The sequence below is a fragment of the Eretmochelys imbricata genome, chromosome 12 (assembly GCF_965152235.1).
Source record: "Eretmochelys imbricata isolate rEreImb1 chromosome 12, rEreImb1.hap1, whole genome shotgun sequence".
NCBI lineage: Eukaryota > Metazoa > Chordata > Testudines > Cheloniidae > Eretmochelys > Eretmochelys imbricata.
The window spans coordinates 41098658-41120644 of NC_135583.1; the positions used below are offsets into that span (position 1 = coordinate 41098658).

Below are 21987 nucleotides of genomic sequence, written 5' to 3' on the forward strand. Positions count from 1 at the left end.
AATCACCTGGGCCCAGGCAAGTTTCACCCACTGAAGGCGGGGCAGTTCTGTCTCTGGGAAAAGGAAAGGTAGGGCACTGTGGTGTCCCTTAGACTCTACATGGTTATTAAAGCCCCAAGACTGAGTGTGAATGGATGTATGCATTCTAGCGGCCAAATGCCAAAGTGGGGGTAGCACGGTCCATTAGAGGGGGCTCTCCTGGTTCAAGGCAGATAGCGATGAGGCGGTAACAATGCCACTTTAGAAACAGAGTGCAAAGCCTGGGCTTCTTTGTGTCAGTAAAGAGGCTGGTAACCTCCCTCCCCGCGCAGGGACCTGCCAAGGAAAAACCGTGGCTCAGTGATCTCCAGAGAAGATGCTGTCTCCTGAAGCGCTGTGTAGCAGAGGAAGCTGTAACAAACCCCCGGGCGGAAGCCAACCCAATGAAAACAAAAGTTAGGCTCGATGTATGAGCCGGGAGGGAGACTAGCCCCCGGACCAAACGCCCGAGGGAAGCAGTACGTTCTCCATCTCCAGCATCCGCCAGGCCGACTTTCTGGGGGGGGCTTTAGCCAGCCGCAAGTTACTGGGCTCAGCACAGAGGTAACGGGGTGTGAACGTGACTCGCCCCCTGTAACGCAGGAGATCAGAGGAGATGAGCTAATGGCTCCTTTAGACTGAAACTCTGGGAGAGGCTAGGGGAAGGCGGGGGGCTGTGTCCATCTCTTGGGAGGGGGGGCTCTGTGCGGGGGGGGGGGGCTGGGTCCATCCCTCGGGGGGGCTCTGTGCGGGGGGGCGGGCGGGGATGAGGGGGTCATGGGCACCTACAGAAAACAAAGCCCTGCAGAGCGCGACTGGGCCCGACTCTGTGGGGCGAGGGGGGTATGCGGGTGTCTCCCTGCTGGGGGTGGGGGTGGGGTGTCTATTTGGAGGGGGGCAGGCTTTGGGGTGCCAGGGGCTGGGGGGCGCTCGGGGGGGGGGCGGGGCCCCGCCCGGCGCTCGCTGCAGTTCCCGGCGCGGCCTGCAGGGGGCCCCGCCGCTCTCGCTCCCCGCGTCGCAGCTGCGCGGCCGGTGGGTCCCGGTTCGCCGCCGCCGCCTCGCGCCCGCCCCGGGGCCGCCCGCCGGAGCCGGATCCAGGCCGCTCGCAGCGCCCCGGGGACTCGGGCGGCACCGGCGATGCAATGACCACGTCAACCCTGCAGGTAGCGGGCGGCGGGGAGCCGGGCCCGGCCATCGCGGCCCCCGCGCCGTGTCCAGGCCGCGCCTTGCGGGCCGCGGGGAGGCCCTGGGCCGACTGCGGGAGGCCCCGGGCAGCCTCGACCGGGCCCCAGCGCGGCCCCGCCCCGCCCTGTGCCGCCTCCCCAGCCCGGCCGGACCCCCCCCCCCGACCCCCCTTCCCGGCCCGCCTCCCCCGCGCCGCTGCCTTTCCCGGCGCCCCCCCCCGGGCCCCCCCTTCCCGGCGCCCCCCCCCCCGGACCCCCCCTTCCCGGCCCGCCTCCCCCGCGCCGCTGCCTTTCCCGGCGCCCCCCCCGGGCCCCCCCCTTCCCGGCCCGCCTCCCCCGCGCCGCTGCCTTTCCCGGCGCCCCCCCCCCGGGCCCCCCCTTCCCGTCCCACCTCCCCCGCGCCGCTGCCTTTCCCGCCCCGCTGCCTTTCCCGGCGCCCCCCCGGGCCCCCCTTTCCCGGCCTGCCTCCCCCGCTCCCCGCCCCGCTGCCTTTCCCGGGCCCCCCCTTCCCCGCCCGCCTTTCCCGGCGCCCCCCCCGGGCCCCCCCGCCCGCGCTCCCCCTGCCCCGCCGCCTTTCCCGGCGCCCCCCCCGGGTCCCCCCGCCCGCGCTCCCCCGGGCCCCGTTGCCCGTGTCGGCCGGCCCGTGGGTTCCTCACGCGGCAGAACCTGTGGCTCCTGGGGCCCGGCACCCCCCCCCCCGCCCCCCGCTCTGTGGGCCTGGGGCCCGGGTGGGGGGGCCGCCGAGGGGTCCTGCCCCCGGGACGCGACAGCCCCAGGGGCCGTGGGTGGGGTGCAGGCTGCGGGGGGCTTTTCCGGCTCCTGGGTGGGCCGCAGGCAGATGCCCCTGGCCGGCATCCGTGGGGCTTGGGCACGCAGGGGGCACGGCAGCGCCCGGCAGCAGCCATTGCCTGCGGACTGGCCCTGGGTAAGGTGCCCTGGGACCGGGCCAGGCGCCGGGGCCCTTTCGCAGCCGCGCCCCGGTGTGGCGTTGGCCCTGCTGGGACCTGGCACCGGGTCTCTCTCCCAGCAGCAGGCTCTCCCGGCGTACGGTGCCCCTCCGCGGAGCTGCCTGGCCACCTGCTCTGGGGCCCGCCAGCCTCTCCCAGCGCCTGGGGGGCGTCGCCGTGCCCTGGAGAGAAGGGGCTGTGGGCAGGGGCTGTTTCTTCAGCTTCCCCCAGAGCGGGTGCCCAGCCCCTGGCCTTCTGGGGTGGCTCTTGCTGACTGAGCGCTCTGCCGGTGGGCAGTGGGAGGTCTGCGCCCCGTGTTTGTATCATGTGTGAGTTGGGCTGTTTCTTTCTTTCTTTTCTACCAAAACGCTTGTACCAGGGCAACCCTATAGTGAGGTGAAGGTGCTGTTACCGGACAGCGTATCCCCCTTCCTGTGCAAGAATAGCTATGGTGTAAATACATATATACCAGGGTAACTGTCCACATAAGGGAGCTGTCCTGCTTTCACTAAACAGGTGCCACAACTTCTGTAGGTGGACAGGGCTTTCCTTGCAAGGCCCCCAGGGTGCATCTCTTTCTCCTTCCCATGCTCGGTGGTGGCATTGGTCAAAGGTCACAGTGGCACAGGAGCTGCTGCCCTGCCCTGGCAAATGGAGATAGGGTCTGGGCTTGGTTTTTGCTCTCTGAAATCGGTGGCTTTGTCCAGCCCAGGAGCTGCTTGTGAGTTTTGTCTGCTGTGTGTGAGCAGAAGGCTCACATGAGAAAGAGGAGATGACTCTAGGCGCCAGGAGCTTTTGGGCACAGCTGCTGCTTCTCAGAAGTGTGCAAAAACCTGTTACCTCTGTGGGAAACTCTTTATTCTTTCATTGATAGCTCCTTCTCCTGTGCCCTGGGGCAACTGTGTCATTGGAGCGGTGCTCTCTCCTTGCAGAAAGCCATTGATCTGGTAACAAAAGCGACTGAGGAGGATAAGGCCAAAAACTATGAGGAGGCTCTGCGGCTGTACCAGCATGCAGTGGAGTACTTTCTACATGCCATCAAATGTGAGTCTGGCTCGTCTCTCCTGCATTGCTGGCCTGTGTAAGATCTTTCCCTCGCTATTCCTCTTGGGATCCTTCTTCCCATTTCCCCCTGCTGGGAGTCAGGCCTGCCCAGAATAGCGCATCCCCCAAGAGATCAGCCTGCACCTGTTGCAGAGCCAGATGGCCGGCTGAGAGTTCCCATGAGTGCATGCGTTCTCTGGGGAATGATCTAACTGTAGAGCTGGGCTCAGAAACCCTGAAGTTGCAGGATTATCCAAAGGGAGGTGGGGCTTCCCCTGGCTGCATCTGTCTCTAGGGGCAGCTTCTCCTGGTGGATTCTCTCCAGCTGCCCGCATGGTGGGAGCTGGTGGCGTCTCATGGCCCCGAAGAGAGCCCTTCTTCCCATTGCTGGTCCTAAACGGGTGGGTGCTGTAGGGCTCTCCTCACTCCGTGCCCATGGAGAGCTGCTCACTGTCTTGGGTGCCCTGACAGATGAGGCTCACAGTGACAAGGCGAAGGAGAGCATCCGGGCGAAGTGCGTGCAGTACCTGGACCGGGCAGAGAAGCTGAAGGATTATCTACGCAACAAAGACAAACAAAGCAAGAAGCCTGTCAAAGAGTCTCCAAATGATAGCAAGGGGTATGTGTGCAGTCTCCATTGCACCCCCTAAACATGCTCTTGCCCTGTAACAATGGGAGAGGCCAGCCCCAGGCCCCTGGGTGCCCCCTCTTCTCCTGGGAGTGACTTTGGCAGTGGGTTTCAAACCAGCACTTCTCCCTCTCCACACTGTGTAGTTTGTGAGTGAGCGTTGGGGTCTCCTGTTGGGGCTGGCAAGAGCCAGCACTGTGAGGCTTCGACCCTTCTGGCACAGCCAGGCCAGATCCTCACTTCCCCCCAGTAGCGGGACCTGGGGCTTCGCTGGCCTTACCATGACCACATCCTCTCCACAGGAGCGACAGTGACAGCGAGGGCGAGAATCCGGAGAAGAAGAAGCTGCAGGAGCAGCTGATGGGTAAGAGGCCTGAATGCAGAGTCCAGCGCGGGGGCTGAGAGCACGGCATTGCGCTGCAAGGCCTGCTGGTGGAGTTCCTGACCTGGGAAGCAGCTGGCGCATGCTGCTTGGTGCAGGGTTTGTGGGGCTATAGACGAGCCACTCCTGGCGCAGGATGAGGGGCTGCAGGGCCGCCTCCTCCTCTAAGTCTGTGGCCGCTGGGCAGCACTGGAGACTCCTCGTGAGCCCTAGCGAAAAGGAGATGTCCCTTATGCCTGATGACAGCCTGGCTGGGGCGGATGGAGTTTGGCAGCTGGCGCCGTGGGGGGAGGGAGGCTCAGGCGAGCCCCTAGGCGGGAGTGCTGTCGTCTCTTGTCCCGCTAGGGAGAGCTGCCTTCCTCTTGCAGGTGCCATTGTGATGGAGAAGCCCAACGTGCGGTGGAACGATGTGGCTGGCCTGGAGGGCGCCAAGGAGGCTCTGAAGGAGGCTGTGATTTTACCCATTAAATTCCCACACTTATTCACAGGTGAGGGTTGCTGCAGTAGCTCTCGGGGGTGAGGCTGGGGCAGGGTGGATTGGCTGCTGCTCCCTCCGAGAGGGACCATGGCCCCTGTGGTACCAGTTCTGGTGCCATGCGGAGACTGCGCCCTGGGATCTGGAGTACTACAGGCCCCAGCCTGAGCAGAGCCCAGAAACTTCCTTGGCCAACAGCCCTAGCAGAGCCCTGAGCAGCGAGGTGCATGTGAACTGGCCAGCTCTGCCCCTGCTCAGTGCGTGATGTGTTGCAGGTAAGCGCACCCCATGGCGTGGGATTCTGCTCTTTGGGCCCCCTGGCACGGGGAAGTCGTACCTGGCCAAGGCCGTGGCAACCGAGGCCAACAACTCCACATTCTTCTCCGTGTCATCCTCGGACCTGATGTCGAAGTGGCTGGGAGAGAGCGAGAAGTAAGTTAGCGGCTGGACTGCGCTGCTCAGAGGCTGCCCCACCTGTCACAGGCACTAGTGTGTCTCCCAAGGAAAGTGACTCCAGATGCAGTGGGGTAAATGAGAACAAGCTAAGCAGTGACAGTCGGGGGAGTTCCCTGCCTGCAGCCCGAGGTGCTGCTCCTCGCTCTCCCGCTCAGGGGGCGTGTGTGGGTTGCAGGGTCAGGGCTGGAGGGGAGGCTGCCTGTCTGTTAGCGCTGACCCCAGGTCTTTCTGCCCCAGGCTGGTGAAGAATCTCTTTGAGCTGGCAAGGCAGCACAAACCCTCCATCATCTTCATCGACGAGGTTGACTCTCTGTGCGGCTCCCGGAATGAGAACGAGAGCGAGGCTGGCCGCAGGATCAAGACGGAGTTCCTGGTGCAGATGCAGGGTGGGTGGGGCCTTGGCTCGGGGCGAGTGAGCTCTGGCCCCCCAGAACTCACCCCTTCCTCAGCCCCGGCTGGCACTCACTGTGGGGCTGGCTGGCTCAGATGGTGCCATAGCAGCCCTGGAGAAGTGAAGAACGAGGAGCTGCTCTAGTCCTCAGCCTGCTCGTTCCCTTTGCCGAGGGCAGCCTTGATGGGTGCTTGGGCTAAGGGTGTGTCTTGGACTGGCAGCTGGCTGACTTGGCAGTACTGGGTTTGGAATGATGCTGGGCCCAGACTCAGAAGTGGCTCCACCCCCACTCTGTCTCTTCCTCTTGTGGTCCCATCTGCTGTCCTCTGCCCCCTCCACCCTGTGGGAGTGGTGGGCGGGGCCTCAGGGGACAGAGCAGAGCATGGGGATGGGGCCATGGTCCAGGCTCCGGGGCCCACAGGTGATTAATCCGGCCCTGACTGTCACCCTCCAGCCGCGGCACTCTTCCGGCCCCTCCGAGGAGTCAGTCCTGCCTGCTCCCTGATCGCTGTTTCTTCTTCCTGGTAGGTGTTGGTCATAACAATGACGGGACCCTGGTCCTCGGTGCCACAAATATCCCCTGGGTCTTAGACTCGGCCATTAGGAGAAGGTGAGTGGGAGCTATTGGAAACCAGCAGCCAGAGCTGCTCTCCTCTGCCTGGCTCAGGGCAGCCACACTGAATGTGCCAGGAGCCACTGACCCCCTTCTGGGAGTGGCCCAGAGAACACAGTGTGGTCTGCCCCAGGGCAGGCTTAGGTCTGTCACCAACATTACTGAGTGCCTCAGCGCTCCCCAGCCCCACCCAACAGCCCAGGCCCCTCGCTCTGCCTGCCTGCAGCTCTTACTGGAACCTGTCGGTGCTGCGGTGATCTGCACCGCACGCTGCTGGCAGGAATGAGGGCGGCCGCTCACCTGCTCTGCCCACTGTCGGTGCCTAGGTTTGAGAAGCGCATCTACATCCCGTTGCCGGAGGAGGCAGCCCGAGCCCAGATGTTTAGGCTGCACCTGGGAAACACATCACACCATCTGACAGAGGCCAACATCCACGAGCTGGCCAGGAAGACGGACGGCTACTCGGGAGCTGACATCAGCATCATTGTGCGTGACGCTCTCATGCAGCCTGTCCGCAAAGTGCAGTCGGCCACGCACTTCAAGAAGGTGAGAGCAGGCGTGCAGGACCTGCCGCTCCCCTAGGGCTCCAGCACCCAAGTCTGGGGCCGCTGGCCTGCAAGGGAGGGGGGCTCCATGGCCACCCGGGTGTGCACTGCACCCTCACATTGAGATCCTTCCTGAGTCCCCCAGGCCAGCCTCAAAGGGCCCCTGGCAGAGGCCCCCATGAGTGGTAGGGGAGTCAGCCCTGGCATCTGCCCTCTCAGTGCACCTCCTCTCTGGCATGCTGCAGATGCGAGGCCCATCTCGAACCAATCCCAGCATAACCGTAGATGACCTTCTGACCCCATGCTCGCCTGGAGACCCTGGGGCCATTGAGATGACTTGGATGGAGGTGCCTAGTGACAAGCTGCTGGAGCCAGTGATCTGCATGGTAAGTAATTCGTTAGGAACAGACATGCTGGGCCAGAGGGTGGCTGGGATGAGAGCGACTATCACTTGGCCAGTGACACAAGTCAGCGTGCAATACCCCTGAGGCCAGCAGAGCCCTTGCTGGTGCAAACAGCCTCGCTCTGCCCTCCCGCTTTCCTGCTGGGCTGGGGGAAGAGGTGCTATCCTGGTCAAAGTCACTGTCCCAGAGTAGCTGGATGTTCCTGGTGAAATGATCAGTGTAAAATATTCACCTTGACGTCATTAGGCTTCAGAGTCAACCCATGTAGCTGAAAGGGTCAGTGGGCATCCCTGAGCGATTGCTTGTTCCTTCTGCCTGCAGCCTTCCTGCAACTGTCCCATCTGGAATGCTTGGCTGAGAGCCCCGGGTCTTTCTCCCTGACTGTTCTATTGTGCTGAGAGCTGGGGCAGCAGAGTGGCCAGGGCAGCAGTGTCATGTGCTGGAGTGGGGAGGGCAGGGGAACCCACAGAGCAGACATGGACTCCTTGTGATTTATGCCTGCTGGAAGAGGAAATCGTCCTTCTCCACCTGTGACCCCTGGGAGGTCAGTAAGCATGGCCGTCCCAAGGGACAGACTGGAGAATGCACGGAGCTGGAGGTCAGACCAGGAACAGCATCGAACCTGAGTCCTGGCTCCCAGGCCTCCGTTCCACGCATCTGCCCTGGGGGACCCTCTAGGGAGATGCCTGTTGTTCAGGACAGAAAGGTACTAGCTCCACTGCCTTGGCTAGGGCTGGGCTGGGGTGTTTAGACCTGGGCTTCTCCCCCACAACCAGAAACTTGGGTAGGATTTCCGAGGGTGTCCAGGTAAAAGCAACGCAGACTCTGATGTTGCACTTCGGCCTCAGTTGCCCTCTCCCCTTGTTTGCAGTCAGACATGCTGCGCTCGCTGGCCACCACCCGCCCCACCGTGAACGCCGAGGACCTCTTGAAGGTGAAGAAATTCTCAGAGGACTTTGGACAGGAAGGTTAAAAGCTTCTGCCGTGGGGTGTGTGGGGGTGGCTGGGCTGGCAGGGCACCTCTTGCAGCGGCAGTGTTTGCACTTGCAAAGCCCTCGTGCTGGCAGGTGGACGGTGCCAAGGGGAGGCTAATGTTCAGCTCCTACAAACCCACCTCTCTGTGGGCCCCCAGCTGGCACGTTACACAGCAGAACTGCCCTGCCAGCCTATGGAAGGGGCTGAGCAGAGCCCAGGAGCCACCCAGTCCCCCCCCCCCCCCCCCCCAACTCTCCTTCCCGCTTTTTTCTCTTTTTTTTTAAATTTTTTTAAATTAATGCTGCTTGTTTTGTCTTGTTTATACAAAAATAAAAACTATCCAAAAGCTTCACCAGCCAAAACAGGACTTTCCTGGGGCAGCTGAGCCCACATGCCGATGCACTGATCGCACTGACCAAGAGGTCAGCCGTGCGGGGTGTAACCCTCCTCTGCCTCAGAGTGTGGAAGGACTAAAGCCCCTGGGCTAGGCCCCATGTGCCAGGCTCCCCCACTGAAATGGCCCCACGCTGAAGCGGTGCTGAGGCACCCTCCCGTTACCCAGCCTGTTATGTTGCGAGCAGGAAAGGGATCTGGATGCACAGCTAGGGTCAGGTTCTGCAGCACATGGGGGGGTCAGAAGGCTGCCTTGTCTCCAGCTAGGCCAGTGGCTCAAACTTTTTTACTGGTGACCCCTTTCACACAGCAAGCCTCTGCATGTGTCATCCCCCCCTCCCCCCATAAATTAAGAAAACTTTTTTATATATTTAATACCCTTATAAATGATGGAGGCAAAGTGGAGTTTGGGGTGAAGGTTGACAGCTCAAGACCCCCCCATGTAATAACCTTGCGACCCCCTGGGGGGTCGCAACCCCCTGTTTGAGAACTCCTGAGCTAGGCCCTGCTGTAGCAGGGCAGAGCCGCGGTGTCTCTCCTTGGCTAGCTGGTGTCTGCTCCTGGCACCCCTTCATGGCAGGGAGATCTCTCGTCTGGAGTGCTGCTGACACAGGGAGTAAGGAGCTGCTCTGCACAACAGAAGTCCAAGGGAGTCCTCCCCGGCTTGCTGCTTTTCCATGGCTGGGGGACCGCTCCTGCCTGCTGTACAGTGCCCCAGGAGGCTGGTATTTCATCCCCTCTGTGAGCCTTGCTCTTTGCTTTCCTGTGTGCTGCAGCCCCCAATCCCATCAATTCCTGGATTACTAAGGCTTCGTTCCTGCTGCGAGCTGGGGTTCTAGGCCCCTCAAAGGCAGGCCCTGCCGCAGAGCTCAGGGCTACTCAGCTTCACCCTCCCACCCTGCTGGCATTAGAGGATCCCCATAAGAATTGAAGGGGTGGATGTGGGGCAAGAGTGGCTCCATAACAGTCACGGGGAGGGGGAGATCTGAGGGCTATGTCCTCCAAAGGGGCGTGACAATCCGCAGCCCCTTGGCTGCTGTACTTCCCTGTCCTACTTCGCCCGATTCTCGTCTCATAGGAGTGTTCAAGTGCCAAGCCCCAGCGCTGGATCTGAGGAGCTTCGTTAGCCTAATAAGCTAATTCCACGCCCTGGCTGGTACAGCAACCCCCCCGGCCATCTCTGCTCCCATTGCAGTGACCTGCTGTGTGCTCTGGCTGCAGCCTGCTTGTGGGAGTCCCCATCTGCACTCACTGGGTGGGAGCCAGATGGGCTGGAGTAGCCAGCATTGCTGGCAGTAACAGGGTGGTGGCCGTGCTCCAGAGCTCATGGGGGCAGGTCTCTCCGTGCTGCTGTTTGCGTGCAGGATCCCAGAGCACCACTCCTACAAGAGGCCTGCTTCACAGCGCTGGGGCCTGGCAGATCAGCTGACTGGAGCACAAAAGCTTGTGTCCTCACGAAGTGCTCAGATCTGCAGCCAGCTCTTTGGAGTGAGAGACTCCCTGCCCCTCCCAGGGCCAGGTGAGCCAGGGGCAAATGGAAAGGCCCCAGCCATTCTGCCTAGGGCTGGGGTGACAGCCATGAGAAAGCTTTAACCCCCATCTGCGGGAAGCTGGGCCCAGGCTCTGGGGACTGAGTGAGTACTGCGAGCACAGGACTGTGAGCCAGGAACTACTGAGTCTAGACTGAGCGCTGGGGCTGCTGCTCTGTAAAACAGGGATAATGCAGGGCTGGGGGAACGAGTCTCTAAAGCACTTTGGTACCTCCTGCCAATGCTGAGCAGGACTTAAGGGGCTCCCATGTGCTGGGCTTGGTGAAAGCAGGCAGGGTGATGCTGCTTCTGAGCCAAAGCCTCGGGCCTGTCCCAGTAAGGGCCCTGGAGTCATGTTGCCTGCTGCTGGAGCCAAGCCATGTTCTGGGTCCTGCAGCCTGAGGGCTGTGCTCACCTCAGTGCCATGAGTTCTTGGCTGCTGTTGGCTGTTTCTGGGGTGACCCTGGAGGAGCCACCACACCAGTCACTGAGAAGGATGAGGGGCTGTTAACCTTTTGGGAGGGAGGGGCCTCCCCCACAGGCACAGGGGTGCTGCCCACGCACTTTCCTCTGCACCATGCTGTAGGTCTGGGTCCTGCCAATGCAGGGGTTTTAGGCTGGCCCCTGCTAATGCCACCTCATGCTGGCTATAGCACGGGCAGGGACAAAGTCTAGGCCCATAGCAAACCCCACTGACCCCTGGCCCTTCCCTCAGCCACGCAGGGTGCACCCCTGCCCAAATCTGGCACATCTCCTAGAGCTTTGGGTGCCACTAAAGGGGTGGAGTGGGGAGGAGAAAAGCAGCAATTGCTCTTCCTACCCCACTACCCTCTGGGGCCAGTTTTACTGTCAGTCCCTCTCGGAGGCTTGTAGCCAGCCTGGAGGTGGGGGTGGTGCCTGGCGCAAGGCCCCTGCATCAGCTTGAGGCACCCGGTGCTTAACTAATGTCCCACCTCCATCTACCCCCCCCCGCCACACCTACTGCTGCCTAGTCAGGGGGTTGCAGTATCCAAGCTGCTGCCTTATGTGCCTGGGTGGTTCAGCTCAGGCCCCAGCCAGGCAGGTTGCTGTGGGGGTGGATCAGCTTGCACAGCTGCCTACTGGAGAGGTGCTGGCGGGGGGGAGGGGGGGGGGGTGCAGAATGGGCAGGGAAAGCGCCCAATGCTGAGCTGCCCAGCAGAGGGGCTAGCCCAGCAGGGCTGTCACGGCTGGTGTTTGCCCATAGGCTACTTGTAACCTGAATGTTTTTCTTTTAGCTCCATGACCATAGTCTCACGTTGCCCTTTTAGTTGAATTTAATTCCCAACCCATCCACCCAGCTCACTGTGCCCTGGGCTGGCCACTGGCTGCCTTGGGGAAATGGGGCTCACCCCGTCCACGTCTGAGGGCTGGATTTACATGGGAGCTTAGCACTCCGGGGGGCTGTTTTCAACGTGTGCAGCTCTTGAGCAGCATCTTGTAATGAAATGTCTGCAGCAGATGTGGCTCTTGGGAAGAGCTCTGCTCTCCACTAAGATGGCCTGTTCCTGGAACATGTGTGTTTCATTCAATTGCTGTCTGGCTTCTCTGTAGGGAAGAGAACTCCTGCTAAGGCCTTGCAGGCTGATAGCAGGAGAGCCCCTGCCCAGGTAGACAGCTGCCTGCTAGGGTCCCTCTGCCAGGAAGAGTCTGCAGCTCATAGGGGAGCTGCCCTGTGTCAGGCTTCTCTTATGTATTGGCTGCCACAGGTAGTTGGATGAGCCTAGCCTGTGAGCAGGGAGTGGGCCTGCCCTCATCCAGCTTGCAGGGGATAGTGGGTGGCAGGAGGTGAGGCACGTGGGGTGGAAAGGAACCCTGGCTGGAATTGTGAAAGACTTTCTCTATATTTGCTGTAATAAAGCTGGATGAGTCTCCCTGGCCTGTGGCTCAGCAATCGTGTTCCTTCCCTGCTACAGAGGCCTGGCACTGTGGATAGCAACCGGTTGCAGGCACCAGCACTGGTGTGGTACCTGCTAGCCACCTCTCCCAGCAGGAGGAGACAGTATTCCTGCTGACAGGAGGGAAGGCGACATCCACTGGCCCTTCCCCCTAAGGCCTGAGCTTCACACAGTGCATTGACAGAAGGGCAAACAAGTTAATCTCAGTGTGGTCCCTGGGGGTGCACATCATAAAACTACCCTTCCAAGTGATGGGCAAACCTGAACCAGTATGACAGGCCTCCCCTGTGCAGCCAGGTGACAGCCCTAGGCAGGGGCTGCTAGGGAAGCACAGGAGATGCAGCAGTCTGCCAGCTCCGGCTCCCAGCAGGGAGAAAGTGTTAGCCATAGTATCAGAGGGAAAGGGGAAGGTTGGCCCCACACCTGGCCACAGGCTCTCAGACTGCAGCTGAGCTGTGCAACACATTTATTTTCCTTGCTGTCAGTGGGAGAGCTTCCTCCTCCCTCCAGAGGCTCTGAGTGCATCCATCTGGCCCTCACTCAGAGCAGAAGACTAGCCCCATTACAACCCAAGCTGGTCACTCCAGCTGCCCATGATGCAGCACCCAGTCCCCTGCTCTGGGCACAGCAGCCTCAGCTGCGAGGGGCTCATGCACTCAGCTCCATCCAGCGTGTGTTCACAAAGGTCCGGCTCTCCATTTTGTCAATGTACAGGATGCCCTGCAGGTGGTCCATCTCATGCTGGAGGATGCGGGCCGCCCACCCGCTTGCCTGCCAAGAAACGGCATCTCCTGCCTCATTCAGGCCTGCAGAAGCAAACATGGCCCAGGTGAGACACTGAGCATCAGGCCCCCATGCTCCCAATACAGCTGTCACCAACCACCGCTCTGGCTAGGCACAGCATGTCCTAGCCCCCTCAGGGCAGGGCTCACGCGGCAGGACCAGCTGCCTCACCCTGTCTAGGAGCTGCTCACAGGCAGAGTGGGAGGTGTTTGGGCCCTGCCTAGGGGCAGGGTGGGATGAAGGCCAGGCCATTTCCCGCTCTGATCAGCACTGCAGAACGGGGGTCTCCCCACGCCAGCAGGAGCCCCTGCCACTTGCACAGTTACCACAGCAAAGATCTGTGTCTGTCCCGGCTGCCTGGTTCAGTGAACGGGGCTGCTGCCCCACTGGACCTGCCAGAAGGCCGGACTAGGCCAGCACCCTGCAGCCTGCGCCTATGGCCAGGGGGCTGGTCCCATGGGGCTGGTCCCAGGGGGCCGAACGGAGATCAGTGCTGCCCAGCAATGCTCGTGGTTGCCACAGGGATGGCGTGAGGGGCCGGGACAGGAGCGGGGACAAGGCTGACTGGAGGAGGGAAAGGGGACGGGCGAGGTGGGCTGAGCCAGGAAGGCGGGTGATGGGAAGGGCAGGCTGGGGGGGGTACGGGGGCGGGGGGCTGGGAATGGGAGGGGCGGTGCCCACGGGCCAGGCTCGCTCCACTGAGATGCGGGCCACGCTAAGCAGGGCGATGCTCGCCCGGGAGGCTCCCGGGAGGCCCGCAGGGCTGCGCCAGCCTGCCTGACAGCTGCGCCGCCCGGCAGCGGGGCACGCAGGCGGCGAAGCCCGCGCAGCCCTCGGGAAACGAGCCCAGGCCGGCGCCCAGCGCCCTCAGGGCCGGGCTGGCGAACACTTTGCGCGGGATCGGGGCCATCTGCCGGGCCTCCCGCAGGCTCGGCCTGTGCGCCAGGAGCAGCCGCGCCGGGAGCTCGGCCACGAAGCCCTGCGGGGGCACCCCGCGCTCAGCCCAGGCAGGGCAGCCGCCGCGGCGCCCGCACCAGCGCCCGGATGAGGCCCTGGGCCCAGGGCGGCGCGGCCCGCAGCACGGGGTGGCCCGCCTGGCACCCGCGCGGCTAGGGCGGCGGCGGCGGAGCTTCTGCCAGCAGGAGCCGGCCTGGTGCCCGCGGGCTCCGCCCGTGGCCCCAGCGCCCGCCGGGCGCGGCCCCTCTCGCTGCCAGCGGCCGCCCAACCGGAAGGAGCGGAGCATGCCGGGAGTTGTAGTCTCCTGGGGAGAGCGCAGCCCCTGGCGGCCGCGGGCGGCCTCACCGGCTCCAATCCACCGCGGGCGGCCGCGCGGCTTCGGCGCTCGCTACGGCTCCGCGGCAGGCAGAGCACCCCTCCGCGGGGAGCAAGAGCGCCCCTGCCCTGGGGGCAGCAAGGCGATCCATCCAGGCCCCGCGCTGATGGGCCTGTCCGCTCTCCCTGTCACTTCCTGCCCATGCCGCAGGTCTGCCTCCAGGAAGGAGCCCCAGCGTGGGGAAGATGGGGTGTCGCCGCCCTGGCCGCAACAGAAGATAGGGGACAGATCTGCTACATTGAACAGAGGCTGCTGGGTGGCCTTTCTCCACCTCACATGTTGCCCATGGCACTATACTTCCCAAAGGAGGGCATCATAGGCCCCTTGCTGCACAGGGAAACCACAGGCGGGGGAAGGGGCATGCCCCAGAACATACCTTCTCTACCCATGCCTCTTACCCTCCAATTGCCTACAACCCCCAGCCCTGCCCTAAGCTACCAGTCCCTTCCCCACTTGGGCTCAAAATACACCTGGAACCCACCCCCATACAATAGGGGGCACAAGCTGTCCCCGCTGGGTTTTGGATGTTAGGTGTTGTAGGGATCCCCACACTGTGAGAAGTGCTGGACTAAGCCCCAAGCTGAAGGTTCCAGAAACACAAAGGTATCTGAGAGCCTTCCAAGGACCAGCACCAGCTCCTACCCCACTCAGCCATGCCTGGAGATGGGCCTGTACACCACTCCACCTCCTCCCGCTCCACGCAAGCTGCAGCGGTATGAAAAATACACAGATTTTTCTCTGACGGTTGCCTCTTGAGCTACCAGAGGTTTGAGCTCAAAGGGGGTAATAGCAGTTGTCACTGTCTTCAACAGCTGAGTGCTTGTCAGGCTGGGGGAGAGCTGCTTGCAGCCAGGGCTGGGGGGAAGGCGGGCGCACCATAGAACACACTCATGAGCTTTATTTATACAATGATCAGCCTTTTCCAGAGGTATGTACATCATTGAACCTGCTTTCGAAGTCAGAAAGCATTCACTCTCTTTATGCCCAGCCTCCTTCCACCCGGACAGCACCAGGAGACCTGCAGGGGCCATTGCCCACACTTGATGGTTACAATGAAGCCAAGGAAGTAGTTACAGATGATGTAGCCTGTAATCCTCTGTGCAGTTCCCATCAGCAGACGCAGCCAATGCTCCTGTTCATCTCTATCTACACCCCCACACTCAGTGCCATTGTTCAATACCTTTCTACGTGCAAGACTCCCACAGGCTTCTGCGGAAGGCCAGAATAACTCAGTATATGCACGCAGCACGGAGGGCAAGCTGGGGCAGTCCCCTCCCTCTGTTAGGTTTTGGCTACTGGGTCATCAGGGTGAAGAACAGCCATTGCATTCACACTGCTCTCCTCTCCAGCCACAGGAGGCAGCTGCGCATTGGGTTCTACTCCCTGCTCTGGCCCTGGAATTTCTGTTGCAGGTGCTGGGGTCTCCTGGGCCAGTTCCTTCTCCTCGTCTGGAGTGAACACGGCCTCTCTCTTTGGCAGGATGAAGGCGAGTGGCTCCTTGATCACATTCACATCCACACAGCCAAGGCTACCGTACTTGTGCAGCTGAGTGGGAGGAACTCCTGGCCAAGAGAGCAGAGAGTTAACTCACCCAGAGCCCAACTGGAAGGGACATGGGGACAGTGACAACACCACACAGCTCAGGCAGGGATCCCTGTAGACTGTTGGACTTGCCTGAAATGCTCAGAGCTCCCCCAGTGAACAGATGTCCCATGGGAACCAGAGCAGGGCAGTGAAGGGATCAAAGATAAGGGTCTCTGGGACCCAACCTGCTCAGCAGATCCGCCCTGGCTCTGCATGAAAGCAGGCACTTCCCTCATACTTCTCTGCTGAGGGAAGAAGGAATTCTTACCCAGGGTCTGTGCTATCTGGGCTGGGGGAAAGAGGACCTGGAGGCAACGGTTAAGGTAGGGGAGCAGGTCTTCCAGGAACACTGTACAGAACTGAACAAAAAGCTCCTGCTCCCGGCTGCTGAAAGCCGCCTCCTCTGCCCGGTGAAAAGCCAGGATTGTTTTAGTCACCTGCAGGAAGGAGAGAGAGAGCGCACGTAAGCACCTTCAGTTCCTCATCCCGCAACCTCCACCCTTGGCAGCTGCACCAAACAGCCTCACATTCCCCAAGCTGCTCAGGGTGATGGGACTGGCCCTGGAGAGCAGCCACTGACCCACCACCTTGCCCTACACAATTCATCTTCTGATACTGGACCCCGAGTCTGACTCAGCTGCCCAATTGTAGGGGAAATGCAGGGGAGGGGAAGGGTGCTCATTCAGCCAGCGGGAGGTGAGTGCAGAAGGGAACCGCAAGATCCATCCTTGACAACCCAGTACAAAAAGCTGAGATAGAGAGAAACGGCGATGCCCTTTAAGGTGCCTGCCTCACCTTGCCAAGGGCAGCCTCCAGGGAAGTCGTCACATCCTGGGCAAGAGCCACAGGGCAGCAGAGACGCAGGTCATTGAAGGCAACCAAAATGTTGTTCAGAAAGCAGGCAAGAGGTGGGAAGTCCAGCAGCACCATGGGAGGCTGCAGGGTTCCTGGCTGGGTGGTTGGCACTGCTACAGGGATGGTGCTGCCCAGGACAGCTGGAGCAGAGATCAGTGTGTAGGAGTTCATCTCATCTTGGAATTTGTCCACAGCTTCCTGAACTGCCTTCCTGAAAGTGCCAAATGCAACTTGCTGGAATACTGGCGCCAGCTGGCCCCGGAAATCAGCCCCCACCCTGCTGAAGGACAGGCCAAAGTACATGCATTGACCCAACAGTGAGTCCAAGCGGCTGCCCACCCCCCGCTGGAGGTCACTGTCCAGAACCTGCAGGAATTGTGAAACCTTCTGCAGCACCCAGCCATGGAAGATGGCACTCTCATTGACCGCATGCTCGCCGGGAGGCAGCAACGGCTCCTCGTCCGAGAAGATGGCGCGATACTGCGTGATGATGTCAAAGAGATGGACGCGGCAGGCCTCGATGGTCTTGGTGATGTGGAAGTAGGGGTCATCATCAGGGATGGAGGCCTGGATGGAGTGGAGCCAGGCGTCCCGGGCCTGCAGGAACTTGATGCGCAGTTCAGCCTCCGTGAAGACATCCATGCGCCGCAAGTAGCCGATGACACGCAGGCAAGCTGGCAGCTGGATATTAGTGCGCAGCTGCTGGATCAAGTGATTCAGCATCAGCTGTGAAGACTGATGCACTTCGTCCACAATGCCCTAGAGCCAGGGAGAGAGAGACGGCAGCTACGAGAGAGCCCACCATGGCTTCAAGCGTCATGCCCCAAACCTGAACTCCAAACATCACCCCGCAAAGCACACTCCTCTCAGAGCAAGACCCCACCTGCTGCGTGGAGCATGCGACCCATGCCAGCCACCATCTGAGGAGCTCATCCCATGCCCAGGGGCTGCAGCCCCTCCAGCATGGGCAGCACTGTTTGGACGAACCTGGATGACAGGGATGGAGGAGTGTTTCCTCTCCAGCCGGCGCACATAGGCAGCGAGCTCCAGGGCCTCCTCGTAGTAGCCGTTGCGGACGCAGGTGTCCATCAGCTGCGGGATCTCCAGGATCTCCAAGATCTCCGTGTGCCGGTTCAGTGTCAGGCTGTTCATGCGGCGGCTGGAGGCGATTTCCTCGGCGTCCCGCAAGAAGCTCCTGCTGGAGGGAAGGAGAACTCAGCCCCCAACGCCCCGGGCCCGGGCCCGGGCCCGGGCGCCCCCCCCGCCAACGCCCCGGGCCCGGGCGCCCCCCGGCCCGCGCCCCGCCAACGCCCCGGGCCCGGGCGCCCCCCGGCCCGCGCCCAACGCCCCGGGCCCACCTGCAGCTCTCCTGGAAGCCGGGCAGCCGCCCCAAGAGCCGGGCCAGGCCGCGCTCGATGCCCCCGAAGCCGCGGCCCGTCTCGCTGGTGCACTCGGCCGAGCGGATGAAGATCTTGTAGTGGGCGAAGGCCAAGTGCCGCGTCTGGGCGGCGGCCAGCGCCCGCTCCTCGGCCAGTCGGCCCGGCTCGCGGCCCAGCGCCTCCAGCCCCAGCCCCGCCAGCTCCGCCAGGTACCCGGCCAGCTCCGGCCCCGGCGCCGGCCCCGGCGCCCCGCGGAACAGCCAGGCCAGCAGGCTGGCCTCCTCCAGCGCCGCGCCGGCCGCCGCCATCTTGGGGAGAGCGCCACGACACGCAGCTACGCGCTAGGCACAGGGTGCAGGACTCTATGGTGTGGGGGGCACTCTACCCACGGCCCCCCCAGCAACTCCGCTGCTCTGGAGACACTTGCTCTGGCGCCCCCTACAGCTCCGCGAACCCAAGCCCGGCGCGCGGGCCTGCGGTGACAGCCGGACTCTATGGCACTGAGCGGGGCACGCCGGCCCCACCACGGCGGGAAGGAGGCCGCTCTATGTTCCAGGCTCTACTGGCCCAGAGCTGTTTCCGGTTCCGGGCTTTCCCCTCCCCCACGTGGAGCCGTGCACTGACTGAGCCCGGAGCTGCCGGGTGCGGCGATGCGGCCTCTCACGGAGGAGGAGACCCGGGCCCTGTTCGAGAAGCTCGCGAAATAGTGAGGCGGGGCGCTGGTCGGGGGAGGGCAGTGGGGGGCCGCCCCGGGGGGGTGGGGCTGGGCAGTGGGGGCCTGGCCCGGGCGGGGGCGGCGTGGCGCTGGCCTGGGGGGCTGGGCAGTGGGCGGTGGGGCTGGGCAGTGGGGGCCTGGCCCGGGCGGAGGCGGCGTGGCGCTGGCCCGGGCGGGGGCGGCGTGGCGCTGGCCCGGGGGGCTGGGCAGTGGGGGCCTGGCCGGGGTGGGGGGCGGTGTGGCGCTGGCCCGGGGGGGTGGGCAGTGGGGGGTGGGGCTGGGCAGTGGGGGGGCTGGTCCGGGGGGGTGGGGGCCTGGCCCGGGCGGGGGCGGCGTGGCGCTGGCCCGGGGGGGTGGGCAGTGGGGGGCTGGTCCGGGGGGGTGGGGGCCTGGCCCGGGCGGGGGCGGCGTGGCGCTGGCCTGGGGGGCTGGGCAGTGGGGGGTGGGGCTGGGCAGTGGGGGGCTGGTCCGGGGGGGTGGGGGCCTGGCCCGGGCGGGGGCGGCGTGGCGCTGGCCCGGGGGGGTGGGCAGTGGGGGGCTGGTCCGGGGGGGTGGGGGCCTGGCCCGGGCGGGGGCGGCGTGGCGCTGGCCCGGGGGGGTGGGCAGTGGGGGGCTGGTCCGGGGGAGGGGGGGCCTGGCCGGGGTGGGGGGCGGTGTGGCGCTGGCCCCGGGGGCTGGGGCTGGGCAGTGGGGGGCGGCCCGGGGGGAGGCCCCTAGGTGGTCCGTCCCGGGGCCCAGCGCTCACGGTCTCTCTCCCCACAGCATCGGCGAGAACATCCAGCTGCTGGTGGACCGGCCCGACGGCTCCTACTGTTTCCGCCTGCACAAGGACCGGGTTTACTATGTCAGGTGGGTGGCGCAGCCGGGCTGCAGAGTCCCCGGGGCACAAGCGCAGGCTCCGCAGCTGCCACTGAAGTGACTAGTTCTGCAGATTGGGCCCCTGCTGTCTCAGTGGGAGTCCACCTGGCTCCTAACAAGCTCCCCTGACTCAGGGCAGGGACTGGCCCCCAGCACGCTCTGCCTCCTGGTCCTTTCCTGGAGATTGAGGGGCTGATGCTTCTTGTGACGGCAGATATTCATGCACTGCAGGTCCCCAGCCAAGTTGCCCTGCCCCATCGTGCCTCTGGCTGACAGTGGGGTGCCTGGTGCAGGTTATAACTTCTCTTTCAGGTGTTGAGCTTCTCTGAGAACTAATCACATGGCTGCATTTGCTCTTTTCTAGTGAGAGAATCTTGAAGGTGGCGACCAGTATCCCTGGGGACAAGCTGGTGGCACTGGGCACCTGCTTTGGGAAGTTCACCAAGACTCAGAAGTTCCGGCTCCATGTCACTGCCCTGGATTACCTTGCTCCCTATGCCAAGGTGAGAGGCTTGCTAAGGAGAAGCTTTCAGGCAGCAACCTGATCCTTGGTCATGTTTAGCAGTACTGGTGTGCTGTGTTCCCTGTAAGCTGCTTGCTTAAGAAGTACAGGAGAGATTTAAGTGCTGCCCAGCTGATTAGCAGAGTGTGCACAGTGGCAGCATGTGTTCAGGTCCCCCTCCACTCATGTTGCTCCATTCTGCAGCTGCTCCCGGGACCCTCCTGCTGGCTGTGCAGACCAGGGGAGGGGAGAGGAGACAACAGGGCTCAGGACAGAGCAGAAGAGCTTTCCATGAGTGCCTTAAAGAAACAGTGTGGGGCATCTCTCAAAAACTTTCCCAGTAGCCAGCACATACACAGTCTGTGTCACACGCACCTCCCAACATATACTTGTATTATTGTTGTTGTTACTTCTTGGTACTTCCTGCAATGCACATATATTCTCTAATTTTATTCTTTCAAAGTATTATTTTAGTGTTTTGACTGGTTTGTGCATTTCATAATTTTTTTCTCTTACTACTCAAAGAATTAAATTTAAATGTGAGTTCTAAAATGCCTAACCTGTCTTTGCTGTCCCTATTTAACTTTTTTAAAATATATCTAGGTTTTTTGTTTCTACTGTTGGTGCACGTCTGCACATCATAAAATTTATTCCACTCATAGATGGAAAAAATTAGAGGGAACATTGCTGGTGCGAGGGGCCTGGGTGGGAAAAGAGTGTAATATATCTGCAGACCCTGTAACTAAACAAGATAGACCAATTCTTTCCCATATTCATTTGCTTTTATATTGCCCGTACCCCCTATCCTTTGTCTCTCTAGACTGGATGCATGGAGAGTGTCTTTAATAGATTTGTACAGTACCCAGGACCCTGGTCCCGTTTAGGGTCTTCGGGTGCTACTAACTACTTACTGCTAATATTTCCCTCCCCATTTACCCCCCTTGTGGCACTGGAACTGTCTCCAGTCTCAACTTTCTGCTTTCTGGCTTACCTTATACTGAGGCTCTACCTACAAAGTAATCTGTTTTCTGTGAGTTTCCCTGGCACAAACCCCTGCTGGCCTCAGCCTCTGGTCCCCTTACATGGCTGCATGAAGAGCATAAGGAAACAATGAACTGTTACAGGTCTTCTCTGTTGTCTCCCATGCCCCAGATACCCCACTTGAGCCTTACTTCATAAGTTGGTATCACCTGTGTCTCTTCCCTTGTGCCCAGTTGTATGAGGAGGAACCTTGCAGGTTCAGCAATAAGTTTAACTGGTGAAGATCTGGGTGAGCAACTGCTCTGCCTCCTGAGGATGGGTGCTTTTCTCTTGCAGTATAAAGTGTGGGTGAAACCTGGAGCAGAGCAGTCCTTCCTTTATGGGAACCACGTGCTGAAATCTGGCCTAGGCCGCATCACCGAGAACACAGCTCAGTACCAGGGTGTGGTGGTGTATTCCATGGCCGATGTTCCTCTGGTAAGCAACAGTGCTGGTAGGGGGAGTGGACCATTCTTCAGAAAACGGTGATGAACTTGCTTTGAGTAGAGGGGGGTTAATACAAGTGGGTGCCCGACTTTCACTATTCTCAATTCCCCAGGGTTTTGGAGTCGCGGCCAAGTCTACCCAGGACTGCCGGAAAGTGGACCCCATGGCAATCGTAGTATTTCATCAGGCGGATGTTGGGGAGTACGTGCGGCATGAGGAGACACTGACTTAAAGGGCAGCCAGCAGCACAAAGCTTTGAGGATTCAGCTACCCATGGCAAGAATGGAGTGTGTTTGAAATCAGAACTCAAAGCAGCAGCAGGGAGCTCTCCTGGCATGGGGCTCTGCAGGCTGCTGGGGAGGATTACAGACCAATCTACCTGTGACTTAATCATAACTATTGTGATCTCTGGGGTCTGCCTGTCCCAGCCTGAAGAGGAGACAGGGATTACATAAAACTTGTTTTCTATCTAATAAAACCCATGTTGGTGTGGCCTAGTGAAAGACCTCAGCTACTTGGGCCGAGGCCCTGCCCAGGACCAGCTCTTAGGCTCTCAGACTAAAGGCAGTTGTCTCCGTAGTAGCTGCTGAGGGGCGTAGATTACCTTCATG

At 61.5% G+C, this 21987-nt stretch overlaps 3 protein-coding genes across 6 annotated transcripts; 2 read left to right on the top strand and 1 right to left on the bottom strand.

Annotated features, from left to right (window-relative positions):
• Positions 1-1024: 1024 nt before the first annotated feature.
• VPS4A (vacuolar protein sorting 4 homolog A) lies at positions 1025-8414 on the top strand. Its single transcript, XM_077831068.1, has 11 exons — positions 1025-1181; positions 3082-3193; positions 3665-3812; positions 4124-4185; positions 4572-4691; positions 4954-5110; positions 5372-5520; positions 6054-6135; positions 6465-6684; positions 6929-7069; positions 7959-8414. Exons 1-11 carry the CDS (start codon positions 1161-1163, stop codon positions 8058-8060), a joined length of 1314 nt encoding a protein of 437 aa, XP_077687194.1. The 5' UTR covers positions 1025-1160; the 3' UTR covers positions 8061-8414.
• Positions 8415-12358: 3944 nt separating this feature from the next.
• Positions 12359-18272, bottom strand: COG8 (component of oligomeric golgi complex 8). 4 transcript variants are annotated; one of them, XM_077831030.1, is made up of 6 exons: positions 17814-18272; positions 17443-17650; positions 16396-17214; positions 14433-14440; positions 13704-13735; positions 12359-12666 (listed from the first exon to the last, which is right to left on the bottom strand). In XM_077831030.1, the coding sequence occupies exons 1-6, from the start codon at positions 18140-18142 to the stop codon at positions 12578-12580; spliced, it is 1485 nt and encodes a 494-aa protein (XP_077687156.1). In that variant the 5' UTR covers positions 18143-18272; the 3' UTR covers positions 12359-12577. The 4 variants fall into 4 exon arrangements, with proteins under 4 accessions (XP_077687156.1, XP_077687155.1, XP_077687154.1 ...); XM_077831029.1 differs by lacking the exons at positions 13704-13735; positions 14433-14440 and adding exons at positions 15370-15578; positions 15869-16037 and having other exon boundaries at positions 12359-12695; XM_077831028.1 differs by lacking the exons at positions 12359-12666; positions 13704-13735; positions 14433-14440 and adding exons at positions 14897-15578; positions 15869-16037.
• A 69-nt stretch (positions 18273-18341) lies between these two features.
• Positions 18342-21868, top strand: NIP7 (nucleolar pre-rRNA processing protein NIP7). The gene is made up of 5 exons (XM_077831037.1): positions 18342-18540; positions 19312-19398; positions 19772-19910; positions 21227-21367; positions 21489-21868. The coding sequence occupies exons 1-5, from the start codon at positions 18485-18487 to the stop codon at positions 21606-21608; spliced, it is 543 nt and encodes a 180-aa protein (XP_077687163.1). The 5' UTR covers positions 18342-18484; the 3' UTR covers positions 21609-21868.
• Positions 21869-21987: the final 119 nt, after the last annotated feature.